General features: G+C 45.2%; 1 protein-coding gene across 1 annotated transcript in view; it reads right to left on the reverse strand.

Moving 5' to 3' along the window:
* Positions 1-14,814, reverse strand: part of dusp3a (dual specificity phosphatase 3a) — a 47,973-nt gene extending 33,159 nt beyond the window's left edge. The window contains exon 1 of the mRNA XM_038779675.1: positions 14,329-14,814. Coding sequence (XP_038635603.1) covers positions 14,329-14,450 — 122 coding nt within the window. The 5' untranslated portion in view covers positions 14,451-14,814. The remainder of the gene's footprint in view (positions 1-14,328) is intronic.
* Positions 14,815-16,396: the final 1,582 nt, after the last annotated feature.

Below are 16,396 nucleotides of genomic sequence, written 5' to 3' on the forward strand. Positions count from 1 at the left end.
CCAACGGGTCTGCTCCGCCATTCAATCATGGCTGATATTGTTCTCATCCCCATTCTCCTGCCTTTTCCCCAATACCCCTGATCCCCTTATTAATCAAGAACCTATCTATCGCTGTCTTAAAGATACTCAGTGATTTGGCCTCCACAGCCTTCTGTGGTAAAGAGTTCCACAGATTCATCACCCTTTGGCTGAAGAAATTCCTCCTCATCTCTGTTTTAAAGGATTTTCTCTTTAGTCTGAGATTGTGCCCTCTGATTCTATTTTTTCCTACTAGTGGAAACATCCTCTCCATGTCCACTCTATCCAGACCTCACAGTATCCTGTAAGTTAGAATAAGATGCCCCATCATCCTTCTGAACGCCAACGATTACAAACCCAGAGTCCTCAACCATTCCTCATACGACAAGCTCATCATGCCAGGGATCATTCTTGTGAACCTCCTCTGGATCCTTTCCATGATTATCATATCTTTCCTCAGATACAGGGCCCAAAACTGCTCACAATACTCCAAATAGGGTCTGACAGAGCCTTATACAGCCTCAGAAGCACATCCCTGCTCTTGTACTCCAGCCCTCACGATAGGAATGCTAACATTGCATTTGCCTTCCTAACTGCCGACTGACCTGCAAGCTACTTTAGGAGAATCTTGAACAAGGACTCCCAAGTCCCTTTGTGCTTCTGATTTCCTCAGTATTTCCCCATTTAGAAAATAGTCTATATCTCCATTCCTCCTTCCAAAGTGCATTACCTCACACTTTTCCCCATTGTATTCCATCTGCCACTTCTTTGCACACTCCCCGAACCTGTCCAGGTCCTTCTGCAGCTTCCTGTTTCCACAATATACCTGTCCCTCTATATATCTTTGTATCATCTGCAAACTTAGCAACAGTGCCTTTAGTTCCTTGTTCTAAACGGTTAATGTATTTGTGAAAAGTTGTGGTCCTAGCACCTATCCCTGAGGCACACCACTAGTCACCGCTGCCATCCTTAAAAACATTCCTTTATCCCCCCCCTCTCTGCCTTCTGTCAGTCAGCCAATCCTCTATCCATGCCAAGATTATACCCTTAACATGATGGGCTCTTAACTTTTTTACCAGTCTCTATTGTGGCACCTTGTCAACAGCCTTTTGGAAATCTAAATAAATTACGTCCACTGGTTCTCCTTTGTCCAACTTTCTTGTTACCTCTTCAAAGAGGTATAACACATTTGTCAGACATGACCTCCCCTTGATAAAGCCGTGCTGACTCAGTCCTATGTTATCATGCACTTACAAGTACTCCGCGATCTCATCTTTAATAATGGACTCTAAAATCTTGCCAATGACCGAAGTAAGGCTAACCGGCCTATAACTTCCCGTCTTCTGTCTCTCTCTCTTCTTAAATAGCGGTGTTATATTAGCCACCTTCCAGTCCTCTCTACCTGACACCTGCCAAAAACACTTCTTTATCTTACTTTATTCCTCCTTTGTCATCCAAGGCACTCTGAATTTGTTTATCCTAACTTTCCCTTTTGAGGGAATATATTTTGACTTTGCCCAAACCCTCACTTCTATAGTGATCTCTATATGTGCATATACACAAGGGGTTAATGTGTAATCAGTAGCACCACATGATCACCAGAGGGCCGGACCAACAGGGGTATAAAAGAGCCAGATGGGGTCCCTGGCTCTCTCGGGGGTGCGCTGTAACCAGGGCAAAAGTAGACTAGTTCAGATGGCTAGTGGAGTTACGTATAGTTACTGTAGTTAGATCTTGTTAACCTAATCACTAGTATCAAAGTTAAAGTAAAGAATTCATGCAATTATTGTTATAGTTACTCAATAAACCTTTTGTTATTACTGGATGAGTTTGAGTCTTCTTCATCATCGAGATTCAGAAGACCTCTTCATTAGCCAAGGATTGAGTAGCTCATGTTACCTACCACACAGGTAACAAAACATGGTACCAGGTGTGTTGGCTTCAACAGAACTAGTTAGATTAGGTTCGACAAAATGAGAAGAAAATTCAGACCGGATATTCGACTGTGGAAGACTTCGCAGCAAATGGATCCTCGGCGACTAACTATGGGACTCATTGGACCTCGAGGGCAGCTGGAAACAACCGGTAATTTAAGTTATAACTGGAAAAGATTTGAACAGATACTCCAATTATTTATCGCAGCTAATGATTTAAGCATGGTCTCTGACGCAACGAAAATAGCATGACTACTCTCAATAGGAGGGCATGAAGCTAGAGAAAACTATAATTACTTTAATTACTTAGAAGGTGAAGACAATACTAAAATAGAAGTAATGCTCAAAAATTTGATGAACACTGTAAGAGTCAGTCTGGAGAGATGCTGGAAAGATTTAACTTTTGTCATAAATGCTAGAGAAACGGAGGGCCCATCACTGATTTTATCACACATCTCAAGTTAATACCACAAGGCTGTGATTATGCTGATTTCAGAGACACTATGATAATGGATCAATTAATTTCTGGACTATCTGACAAAAAATTTGAAGAACGTTCAAACGATAAATATCTAACTCTAGAAACTGCTATACAAAAATGCCTTGCTTATGAACAAAAGCAAAATCAATACTGTGAGTCTTTACAAACACAGAGTCAGTATCTAGAAAACAAAATCGGTAAAAATGGCGCGAACACTCACCACAAGGCAGCAACAGCGCTTTTTGATTGGCAGCCATCTTGAGCGACAGCGTTCCGGCCAGTATGCACATGCGCACTTATCAAAAAAGAAGGAAAATGGCAAAATACACTCGAGAAGCCGCGCATGCCCAGTTGCGAAAAGAGCGCACAGTAAAGGAAATTCGAATTGCGCATTCGCAATTGATTCCTACACATGACATCACAAGTGTCATGACATCAGAGGACCCGGAGCACGCCACTTAAAAGGGAAATGCACGGAAATGAACAAAAAAAACATTTAAAGCTGCAAAACCAAATTTCTTTACATCAAAAGACAGAACAATGCCTGAACTTACACCAGCAGTTAAAAATAACCTCCGCAGCACCCTGGCACAAGCAGTTTGCACCACCCAAAGAGGAGAGCACAGTGATTTGTTCATTGAAGAATACGACTCAGCAGATGATTTTTTCATTGGACATAGAAAGAACAATGACAAATCCGAAACATGATTTGTTCATTGAAGACTACTGCTCAGACATGGATGAGTTATTCGGAATTGATGATTATTGCACCAGCAACACGGTTGAAACGCTCAAAGCTACTTTTCTCATGGTAGATGAATTCAATACCATGATGCCATGGCAGATCGTTGATACATTGGATGACAGCAATACCCAAGAAGAAGACGTCACACAGAGGGCACAGATCGACTGCAGCGAGAACACTGCATGACTCCACAGAGAGAGCAATGACAGACTCCACAGAGAGAGCGATGAAAGACTCCACAGAGAGAGCGAGGAAGGATTCCACAGAGAGAGCGATGAAAGACTCCACAGGGAGAGCGACACAAGCCTCCACAAAGAGAGCGGCGCAAACCTCCACAGACACCTCGGTGACAGACTCAAAAATGGGAGCAAGTCAACACTCCATAGCGAACGCCATGCATGAACAAGACTATGAAGGTCTATCCACCTTATCTGCGCAATCAGCTGCAGACTATGAAAGTCTACCAAGCTCACGTGAACAACAAAAAGACTATGACAGTCTACCCAGCTTATTTGAGCCACCAGAACCCAGTTCATTTAACCAACTAGAAGACAATCTACCCAGCTTATTTGAGCCACCAGAAGAAGACTATGAAAGTCTACCCAGCTCATTTAACCAACAAGAAGACACTGAATGTCTAACCACTGTATGTGAGATCAGTGACGAAGAAATCACAATTCCCATACAGGATTTGCAGGATCACAGCGAGACTGACAGATCTCAGCTCATCTGCACAGAAGCAATCAACAATCAAAGGAGGGCTACTCGTCAGTCCAGGGAGACCACGTCAATTGAAATCTTGAAGATTTTGTCTCCAGAAGAGGAGCACCAAATTCCACAAGAGAATGAAATCTTGAAGATTTTGACTCCAGAAGAGGAGCACCAAGACCAACAAGAAAATTAAATTGTGAAGCTTGTGATTCCAGAAGAGGAACACCAAGAAACCAGAGGTGAATCAAATGAACCAGAAATAACTCCTGAAGAGGAGCACAAATGATAATTCAAGTGAACCAGAATGACTCTAGAAGAGGAGTACAAAGGAAGCAAAGACGAGGAATCAAATCCACCACAAATGACTGATGTCACCAACATCAATGCAACATCAGATCATTCTCACAATTCTCAAGAAGAAACGTTCAATGCAACAGATACCACAAGAACACTGACACCAATGACTGTGACAATTACTCAAATCATCGACACGTAACACTTATTTAGCGCAACAAGAATGACAACACCGCAAGACGCACAGCAGAAACAAGAACAACAAAAACAACATGCAGCGCAACAAGAACAAAGACAACAAGAAGCATAACAGAAACAACAAGCATGACAAGAAAACAACAAGTACAGCAATGAAAACAACAAAAACAGAAACAATAAGCACGACTAGAAAAACACCAAGAACAACAGCGAAAACAACAAAAACAGAAACAACAAGCATGACAAAAACAACAAGAACAACAATGACAACAAAAACAACTAACACAGAAATGACAGAAACAACAATGAAACAACGACCTGTACAACATGGTACAACTCTGCACATGAAGGAAAATGCCACAGCACACTGCAAAACAAGACTACAAACATGCCAAGGCATGACAAAGAATCTCACAAATTCACATCTGCTCCAGAACAAGCAAGCACGCCAGCTTTCAAGGCAGATGACACACTAGATCAACACCGCAAGCACAGGAAAAAGTCCAGGTAAGATGACATACATAATCAATACCGCAAGCACAGAAAATAGTGTAACACAGAATCGCCACGACTAGTATAGAAGAAAAAAAAAGAAAGTCTAAATCAGACAACAAAGTGATTCAACCATTCGAACCCCTCATGATGACTTGATGTTCACTTAAACATAAGAACACTGACGACATTCACAAAGAAATAACGACATCAGCATCACCACTTCATCAACAGAAGACGAAAGCAACTCAACCGAACAAATTCATAAAGTTTGGACTCACAAATTTTTTAATTAAGATTGGACTCATAAATATTAATTGGCTTTGTATAACCATCAAGATTATCACAACTTGTACATAATATCATTTGTCTACCTATTTCATGCAAGCAAAAAAAAACTTAGAGACTAAATGTATTCACATTTGACGGACTAACTCATTGATTTTATGTAATGCATTTGCAAACTGCATCCATTATGTTTGTTCAATTTCCTTTACTACATAAAGAAAATATGTAACACGAAAAAAAGGGGGATGTAGTGATCTCTATATGTGCATGTACACAAGGGGTTAATGTGTAATCATAGCACCACATGATCACTAGAGGGCCGGACCCACATGGATATAAAAGGCAACCAGATTGGGTCTCTGGCTCTCTCGGGGGTGCACTGTGACCAGGGCAATATCAGAGTAGTTCAGATGGCTAGTGAAGTGACAAATAGTTATTGTAGTTAGATTTTGTTAACATTATCACTAGTATCAAAGTTAAAGTAAAGAACTCATGCCATTATTGTTGTAGTTACTCAATAAACCTTTTGTTACTACTGGATGAGTTTGAGTCTTCTTCATCGAGATTCAGAAGACCTCTTCATTAGCCAAGGATTACCTACGCACATGTTACCTACCAGACAGGTAACAAAACAACTTCTTTGATGGTATCCATTGTTCAGCTGTCACCTTTCCTGCCAACTTCTGGCTCCAATTTATTCCGCCAAGACCCACTGAAGTTGGCTTTCCCCCAATTAACTATACTTACTCGATATTGTTCTTTGTCCTTCTCCAGAGTCATCCTAGACCTAACGATACATTGATCACTGTCCCCTAAAGGTTGTCCCATTGACATTTGATCTACTTGGCCCATCTCAATTCCAAGAACCATCGGTTGGATTCTCTGCAGCCCCGTGCCGAAATTTCGTTTCGCACGGGGACGGAGAATCGACTTTTATGCGAGAATCGGCCCCGGCGCTGCTGCCGCGATTCTCCAGTCCCCGGAGAATCATTCGCCCGCAAATCATGGCTGGGGGGGGCCATTGCCAGAGGCCCTCCAAGCGATACTCTGATCACAATAGGCCGATTTCCCAACGGCGTGGTTCTAACCACGTCTGGCCGGTCGGGACTCACACGCCGCGGCTGTAGACTTAGTCTGTGGCCACCCTAGTGGGGTGCGGGGTGATCCATCCCTAGAGAGGACTTTTTGGGCAGCCGGGGCAGCGATCGGGCGGGTCAGATGAAGCAGCGTGGGGCCAATTGGGAGGACCTACTTTCTTGCTGTTGGTCCGCAGTCCGAGCCCACCATGGCGCTCGGCGGGGCCACTGGAGGCCACCACCATGTGCATGCGCGGACTCAGAACCGGAAGTGCGGGGACCCGTATCCACAGCCAAAGCTGGGTGAAGCTCCCAGGGTCCCTGCTCGCCCCCTGCAGGGAAGTGAATTGCTCTCTATTTTGTTCAGGAAAGTCTGGAGTAAAACGCCAGCGTTTTTACGCTGACGTGCGAACATAGCCCCATTTTTGGAGAATCCAGCCCCAGATCTAATTAACCAGGTTAATACAAGTCCACAGATCATTTTTTATGTGTAGCAATAATTTTAAACAAATGGAGAAACAAATGAGGTGAAGCAATAAGGTGAGTTTAGGAAAATAGTCTCCCCCCACCTCAGTGTTTAAATCAAAATCTTGACACACATTCAATTTTGATACCCTTCATTATGAGAGTTTCGGTAATAGTTGGTGTGGATTCCCTGTCACAAAGGAAGGGGAAGGAAAACTTGTCAAACCAGTCCTGCACTCCCAGCACAAGAATGTACACCTTTTGTTGCTTAAATGCAACACGAGGTTCAGGTTAGGGAGGAGAAGAGGCAATTCTGAATTTGCACGGAATGAGAATATATATCAAACAAGGAGTCCACCCGTTGAACCTGTGTACGAGAAGAAAAAGACACAGGAATAACGCACTTAATTACTCCAATAATGTAACAATGTTCATCACTTTTAAGGACTTGTCGTAGTCATAGAGACATAGTGTTTCACAGCACAAAAAGAGGTTATCGAGCACCTATCTATTCTAATCCTATTTTGGTCCATAGTCTTGTGAACCAATAATAATCATTATTGTCACAAGTAGGCTTACATTAACACTGCAATGAAGTAGGCTTACATTAACACTGCAATGAAGTAGGCTTACATTAACACTGCAATGAAGTTACTGTGAAAAGCCCCAAGTCACCACATTCCGGCACCTGTTCGGGTACACAGAGGGAGAATTCAGAATGTCCAAATTACCTTCTTTTGGGACTTGTGGGCTGAAACCGGAGCACCCGGAGGAAACCCACGCATGCACGATGAGAACGTGCAGACTCCATGCAGACAGTAACCCATGCCGGGAATCGAACCTGGGACCCTGGCGCTGTGAAGCAACAGTGCTAACCACTATGCTACCATGCCACATTTGCATTGCAATGGGGGAAAAAGAATCCCCATCTGTAAAAGGGAATTGGGAGGTACACGTACATTCACCATAGCAACAGAATGCTACTCCTTCACAGCCTTTCCAATTAAGGCTTTGATCTTGAAGTTACATGAGGCTTAAACGAGGCATTACTTCTTTTTTTAAAAGAATGATTACGCTCAGTTATTTCACAGATCCATTTTATTTTTAAATTTAATCATTTTCTCTTCTTCGGGCAGTGACTCATGCTGGGGTGCAGGCCCAAAGGGCCCTTCTTCATCTGGAAGCGTATGTGTAGGCAGGCTATGCGACTGGCGTGGGAGTTAAAACTGTCAGCCAGCAGCAACTTCAAGATGCTGGCTGGTGTCAGTGGCTCTGCTGGCCGGTTTGAATCAATTCCCCAACAGATAATATTCCGACTGAGACGCCAGGAGAGATTGTAATCGCTTTTCTTCTTCATTCATAACTGAGTTACCAAAAATAAAAAATGGAAGCTAAAAGATTTTGAAGTTTAGTGAAAGCATTTCTTTTAATATACAGAGGTAGTGCCTGGCCTCAGTCATTGAGCAAAATGCCTCACCTCCCTTGGAATATTTTGTAACTTTACAATGCTGAGCAATTAAGCAACAGGATTTTAGGCAGAGTTTTTCAAAGGTTTAATTTGTAAACTGTAGAAAACTTAAGGATTCCTTTAGGCAAATAAAAACAAGCATCTGTAACAGTCTCTCCAGGGGTGATCTGACTGCTCGCCCAAGTGGCCTGGACATTCTCAAATAGCTCAGCAAGTCAGCAGCTGTCTGCCACTGTGAACTGACGTGATTGCTATAATTAGCTCTGTGCGATCCTGGCAGATGTAACATTTTCCTTGGGCCATATCATTGTTAAGAATACATACATGAGTCCCACCATTCCCCCAACTCCTGTACTTCATACAACTGCATTTGGTTACTTAATTCAAGGTATGCTGCAGTAATAAAGTATAGATATACGTGTACGGCCGGCAATCTTTCACCAACTCGGGCTAAAATTACTATAATTAATCTCGCAATGAGCCAACCAACGTCACATCTTCTTGAATAATCTTACAAATGCTGCTGGGTTGGTCCACATATAAAATGAGTCAACTAGCCTCAGGCACAATCTTTCTCTTAGAACTATAAAATAGGGTAGAACCATCGATCCTTACAGTGAAGAAGGAGGCCATTCGGCCCATTAAGTCTACACCGACCCTCTGAAAGAGCACCCTACTTAGGCCCACTCCCCCAGCCCTATCCCCGTAATCCAATCTAACCAGCACATCTTTGGACATTAAGGGGCAATTTAGTATGGCCAATCCACCCAACCTGCACATCTTTGATCTGTGGGAGGAAACGGAGCACCCGGAGGAACCCTACATAGACACGGGGAGAACGTGGAAACTCCACACAGCCAGTCACCCAAGGCCGGAAATGAACCTGGGCCCCTGGCGCTTTGAGGCAGCAGTGCTAACCACTGTGCCACTGTCGCCCAGTTTCATCTCAGCAAACCATGGCAGAATGATTTCTAGGTACAAGATATCAGTTTTTCGTAGATTTTACCAGCCTGGAGTTAGGGAGCTGTGTTTCTGTCCTTTTGAACATTTTTTTCTCCACTTGCCGAATTAACTAGCTTCAGCCTTACATTGGTCCCTGAGTATTTTTTGGCCTATTTTTACCTCCAGCAGACAACCCAATATAGTAAATCACTGCTTACAGCTAAGATAAAAATGCAATGTGTCCAGAGTTTGGGTGGCCTTCAGCATTCAGCTCTTTTACATTCACAACATCCAAAACTAAATAAAGGTACCATGAGCTCTCTGCAACAATTATTAGCAACACTCATTTTCTCATGTCTTAATAAATTATTAATTTATATTAGTCATTGTTGTCCCTTCTACAGTAATAATTATCTGGGATTGGGATGGCAGGCACACACAATATAGAAACGTGAAATTGGCTCTTTATTGCTTTAAATGTTAAAATGTCAAATGTTAAAAAGGCGGCGCGGTGGAAGAGTGGTTAGCACTGCTGCCTCACAGAGCGAGGGACCCGGGTTCAATTCCGGCCTTGGGTGACTGTGTGGAGTTTTCACTTCTCCTTGTGTATGTGTGGATTTCCTCTGGGTGCTCCGGTTTCCTCCCACAGTTGTGCAGGTCAGGTGGATTGACCGTAATTAATTGCCTCTTAGTGTCCAAAGATGTGCAGGTTAGGTGGGGTTATGGGGATAGGGCAAGGGAGTGCGCCTAGGTAGGGTTCTCTTTCAGACACGACGAGCCCAATGGTATCCTTATGCACTGCAGGAATTCTGTGGCTCTACGGTTGGACAATTCAATCGGTGGCACATCTTCGACTAGCTAATGAGGATGTTAAAAGTGTGCAAGAAGCCTTAGTAGGCTTCACTCAAAAATGTCACGGCACTATAGGGTATCAAGCAACAAGTCTACAAAATGTTAAACTTTGCAGCAAAGCAGTAGAAATCAAATTGTTGATCAAATTTTATCACAATCAGGTCAGCCCACACTTTGAATACTGTGTGTAGTTCTGGCCACACCAGGTTTAAGGTCCTGTCACCAAACAGTGTGGCGGTTTTTCAGCCTGGTCCTGCCTTTCGGCCCATTTTCTGAAGAGCCTCGCTGGCGGGAACTGCTCCCCAGTCACAGGTGGTGGGAATCTTCCAGTCAGAAGTTGGGTTCTCTGCTGAGGCTGAATTCCAGTTGCTGAATGCAGATGGCAGACCAGGGAGCCAGCAATCGATACTCGGGAGTAGGGCCGGTGCAGACTTTATAGGCTGAATCCCTCCTTCTGCACTGTAGGGATTCATAGAATCATATCATAGAATTTACAGTGCACAAGGAGGCCATTTGGCCCATTGAGTCTGCACCGGCCTGTGACATTATCAGAAATGTAAAAAATTGCCAGGGTTTAGCTCACTCGGCTAAATCGCTGGCTTTTAAAGCAGACCAAGCAGGCCAGCAGCACAGTTCGATTCCCGTACCAGCCTCCCCGGACAGGCGCTGCAAAGTGGCGACTAGGGGCTTCTTACAGTAACTTCATTGAAGCCTACTCGTGACAATAAGCGATTTTCATTTCATTTAATTTCATTCCATTTTTCATTTCATTTCATTTCAATGTCTAAATCAACCACAAGAGGGGCTAGGTGCACAACTATTTAAGACATTGATGCTAAGCCTTGTGGAGAGAGGTTGAGGAGAAAGCTAGAGAACAGACTGAAGGAAAGATAGTGTGAATGAGAGCAGATCATAGTTAATGTAATAGTGTGGAGATTAGTAGCAGATGAGTGTAGATTATACAGGAGTAAGCGTTGAATCCAATTAAGTAGTGTTAATGAATTTATAGCTTTGTTCAATTTAAAGCTATTTTGTGGTCTTTGCAAACACTACGCCAACCATCCTAAAATTAGCAACACAAAGAGCACCACACAGCCCTTGGAAAGAGCACCCCACTTAAAGCCATGCAACCCAATAACCGGACCCAACCTTTTGGACACTAAGGGGCAATTTATCATGGCTAATCCACCTAACCTGCACATCTTTGGACAGTGGGAGGAATCCGGAGCACCCGGAGGAAACCCACGCAGGCACAGGGAGAAAGTGCAAACCCACACATAGTCACCCGAGGCTGGAATTGAACCCAAGACCCTGGAGCTGAGGCAGCAGTGCTAACCATTGTGCCACCGTGCCACTCCATGGAGTGCCTTGGAGTTTAGACGAGAGAGAGGGGATCTCGCAGAATCTAACAAAATTAAATAGGTAGATTCAGAATGAATGGAAATGTCTGCAGCTCATCTGCATACTACACCATTTTGGCATTTTCAAAGCATTAATCTGTGAAATACGGGTAAACCAGGAGCTACTATAGTAAATGGGCAGATGCAGATCCCTTTACAGTAGTTGGGAATAGTGTCAGTTGAAATGACCATAAATCTCCTTTGTGTATACAGTGCGGTCTAAACTCCAAAGGATCAAGAAATGGGTTTGCAGGAATGAAGGAAGGCAAGAATGTCCACACCCCCATTGTTTCACTATTCAATTAAATCATGACTCAACTCCATTCACCCGCTTTTGTTCCATACTTCACAATATCCTTACCTAATAAAGATCTATCAGTCTCCATCTTGGAATTTTTATTTTTTTCTTTATTGCTGGTTAGGCCAGCATTTATTGTCCATCTGTAGTTGCTCTTGAGAAGGTGGTGGTGTGATGCCTTCTGGAACTACTGCAGTCCCTGAGGTGTAGGTCCACCTAGAGTGCTGTTAGGGAGGGAATTCCAGGGCTTTGACCCAGCACCCGTAGCCTTTTGAAGGGGAATGTTTTTTCTGTATCCTCTGCATGAAAACATGCTTTCTGATTTCACCCCATAAACTCTAGCTAACTAGCTCTAATATTATGAAGCCCTCTTGTTCTAGATTACCCTACCCAGAGGAAACATTTCTACCCTCTCAATTAAATGCCTTTATCATTCTAAAGATTTCTGTTCGCTGTCTCTAAACCTTTTACTTTCAGCATGAAACAAGTTTATGCAACCAATCCTCCTCATGTAACCCTTCAGGACCTTGTACCTTAGGGTTTTAATTTGGGATTCCACGTGGACCTAACTGGAATTGTATTGCTCCATATCTTTAAAAATATTACATCATCAAAACTCCCAGAACCTCTGGCCATAGCAATTTAAACATAAAATGTTTAATTTAAATTTAACTTAAATTAAAAGTGACCAATTCAAAATTATTTAAGGGTAGAAAACAAATTATCCAGATTCCTAACGTAGGCTTTTCCACTCTTTCAGAAAACTGCAGAACCTCTATTTACCACCTCTAACCTGTCACTGGGAGACACTACACTTACTTTATCAGACCTTACTTTGAGAACAGACAAACAACTACTTAAAATGTCTAGAAATGTCTGAGTTCTTTTTCAGAAATGGTTTAAAATAAAGGTAACAAAACAATACTTTGGACTGTACAATCCAGAGCCATGTTGCCGGGGTTGTACATGAGGTTTTCGTTTGACACACCATTATCAGGCAAACATTGGACACCATACTGCCAGGTCCTCACCCAAGGTCAACCAAGGATGGTTCTTTCTCTAGCTGTCTAGCCTCAGTGTGGCACTGTATATTGTGATTCAGTGAGTATTAGTAGTGTAGCTGAGATTAGGAGCTCAGCACATGGAAAGGCTGTGAGTGCAACAAATGATGCCAGTCCTGTGGTGCTTTGATATTAGGGCACAATTTCACAAGTCAATATAACCCCTTCATTGCACATCCAAAAGTTGCATGAAGGATCAACCACTGGTAGGTGCACGGTAAAATTAATTATCATTTAACTTAAAAGTTCTGTACCAGTTTTCTTAACACTTCATCTGAAGATGGTATATACACTCTTATCCCACCAATGTGGGCACTCTTCAAAAGGAAGATATCAATTTTAATGGGTAGGCTATTTGACTGTGATGGGTATACCTGCCGAGTTAAATCCTTTTTAAAAATTTTCCAATTAAGGGGCAATTTTGTATGGCCAATCTACCTATCCTGCACATAGAACATACAGTGCAGAAGTAGGCCATTCGGCCCATCGAGTCTACACCGGCCCACTTAAGCCCTCACTTCCATCCTATCCCCATAACCCAATAACCCCTCCTATCTTCTTTTTGGTCACTAAGGGCAATTTATCATGGCTAATCCACCTAACCTACACATCTTTGGACTGTGGGAAGAAACCGGAGCACCTGGAGGAAACCCACACAGACACAAGGAGAACGTGCAGACTCCACACTGACAGTGACCCAGCGGGGAATCGAACCTGGGATCTTGGCGCTGTGAAGCCACAGTGCTAGCCACGTGTGCTACCATGCTGCCCTTAATCTTTGGGTCGTGGGGGTGAAACCCACACACACGGGGAGAATGTGCAAATTCCACACGGACCGGGATCGAACCCGGGCCCTCGGCGCCGCGAGGCAGCGGTGCTAACCACTGTGCCACCGTGCTGCCCATTGCTCAATCCTACCTTCACCTCAGATTCACACTTGTACATTTTTCAGGAGGGTCACTGCCCAGTGATCAGCAGTGGGCGTCCCCTCTCCTTCAACCCGAGACCTCAGCTTAAGTTTTTGTCACTCACTTGAATAAGGGCCTGACAGCTTTCTAAGCAGACATATCTGTGCTTTATTGCACACATATATTTTTTATTGCGAATATATTTCAATGTGGCAATCGGATCTTTGCATTAGGCCCCAGGTGGGCTGTTAAATCATCCTTACACCTGCTGCAGGAAAAGCTCCACAGAAAACTCCAGTCCCTGACTACAGTTTCTGGGTAGCAACAGGGGCAGGACGCAAACTAAAATATTCTGGACAATTTGCCTCCAGTAAACTCCAGTGAACATGCCTCTGTATAGCAGGGATAAACAGAAACTTGATTGTCCAGTCAAAAAGGTCACTTGTACCTTTTTAGTCAATACTATTTTAAAAGAATGGCAACATCTATATATGAATTAATTGTTGGGGGATCAGGAACCAAAATCTGACCGGTTAAAAACATTGTTTGGAACACATTAGTAAATACACTCAAGCATGATTAAAGGTATAGTCGCTCACTGCCAAGATCAGATAAACCTACAATCGATTTGCTCAGAAGAGATTTCACAACAGGCGTCTGGCTTTTGTATGGAGCAAACTGTAATCGCTACACTTACGCATTGCCTACATAGATCCTGGAGTAAACTTCATTGCAGTGCTGGGATGGGAGGCTGTAGAAGCCGCTGTCGTTCGCCAAGAGCTCGTTGAGTTCCTCCACCATCAAGCGGTGCTCTGACATGTTCCGTGTCTGCGGCGGGTCTGAGAGGTAGAGAGGAGGCAGCGCTGCTCCAGACTCTGTGGGTGTGTGTCGGGGTGTTTGGAAATGTTGCTTCTGCTCGCTGCCGGCGTTAAAGTTCCTGCATCTCCCGTTGACAGGAAGGGCAGATTGTCGGGAAGAAGGGAGGGAGGGAAGTGGGAAGAAAATCTCCAGAGGCAGATAAGCTGTTGGCAGGCACACGGCAACAACGCCCTTCTCCGCCAGTCGGCAGTCACCCTGGCACTCACACAGACACGGGCCTCACATACCAATCGTCGGGAATGTATCCATTCCAGAGTTGGCGGGGGGGGGGGATCTGCAACACTCATCACCGGACATTCTCCTCCCCACTCAATCAGTCCCTCAACAGTTGATGCTAACTCTCCACCCCTGCTCAAACTCTGGGAGTGTGGGACGCCAAGTGAAATGCTGGGGCAGACGGGGTGAGGACATTATGATATTGAAGAGGATTTATGTTATAGGTGATATGTGTTCCAGGACAGCAGGTGTGTTTTGCAGCTTTTTTTCCCTCCAATACATTTAGAGCACCCAATTCTTTTTTCCCCCCAATTAAGGGGCAATTTAACGTGGCCATTTCACCTACGCTGCACATCTTTTTGGATTGTGGGGGGTGAGACCCACGCAGCCATGAGGAGAATGTGCAAACTCCACATGGACAATGACCTGGGGCCAGGATCGAACCCGGGTCCTTGGCGCCGTGAGGCAGCAGTGCTAACCACCGTGCCACCCTCATTTTTAAGCTTCCACTGGTCATTCTTTGCGCTTTTTGACTTGCTGATGTGCCCGCTGTATCATTAAACCTGCCTACTTCCACCTCTGAAAGTTCGTCCACCTACCTTCTGTATCAGCTCATCAACTGCTGAAACCCTCACCCATGCCTTTGTTTTTTTTAACAAATATTTTTATTCTTTTTCACATTTTCTCCCAAATTTGCACCTACCAACAATAAACAATAATCAGTAACGAATATAGGGCGGAATTCTCCGACCCCACGCAGGGACGGAGAATCGGCCGGCAGCGGCGTTAATCCCGCTCCCGTAGGGATTTTAATTCTCTGACCTGCCAAAAACCGGCGCTGTGCAAATTCCGCCGGCAGCCTCTGAAAACAGCTGGCGCCGGCGGGATGTCATTATATTTTTGTTTCCACAAATCTCCTGCCCGGATGGGCGAAGTCCCGCCGACGTGGCACGGGTCACGTCGGCGAAAATCACAGTACCTTTAAAACGGCGTCAACCATTGATGATGGTTGATGCCGTTCAGTGTCCGGGGGGGGGGGGGGGGGGTTGTGGCATCGGGGGGGGGTTGCGGCATCGGGGGGGGTTGCGGCATCGGGGGGGGGTTGCGGCATCGGGAGGGGGTTGCGGCATCGGAGGGGGTTGCGGCATCGGGGGGGTTGCGGCATCGGGGGGGGTTGCGGCATGGGGGGGGTTTGGGGGCAGCGGCGTGCAGAGAGGGGGGGCGACGGATGCCCGGGGCCAACGCACCGTCGCCCCCCCTCTGTTCGCCGCTGCCCCCCCTCTGTACGCCGCTGCCCTCCTACCCCAACCACCCCCCTCACCACCCCTACCCCCTTCACCACCCCTACCCCCCTCCAACACCGCACCCCCCCACCCCACACTAACGCCGCACCCCCCCCCCACTAACGGAGGAAGGAAGGGGGGAGGAGGAAGGAGGGGGGAGGAGGAAGGAGGGGGGGAGGAAGGAAGGGGAGGAGGAAGGAAGGGGGGAGGAGGAAGGAAGGGGGGAGGAAGGAGGGGGGAGGAAGGAAGGGGGGGAGGAGGAGGGGGGGTGTGGGTACCGGCCTTCAGAGGGAGGGGGGGTGTGGGTACCGGCCTTCAGAGGGAGGGGGACGGGGTGTGGGTACCGGTGTTGAGGGGGGGGGGACCGGCGTTGAGAGGGGGGGACCC

Source organism: Scyliorhinus canicula, chromosome 19 (assembly GCF_902713615.1).
Source record: "Scyliorhinus canicula chromosome 19, sScyCan1.1, whole genome shotgun sequence".
Taxonomy (NCBI): Eukaryota; Metazoa; Chordata; class Chondrichthyes; order Carcharhiniformes; family Scyliorhinidae; genus Scyliorhinus; species Scyliorhinus canicula.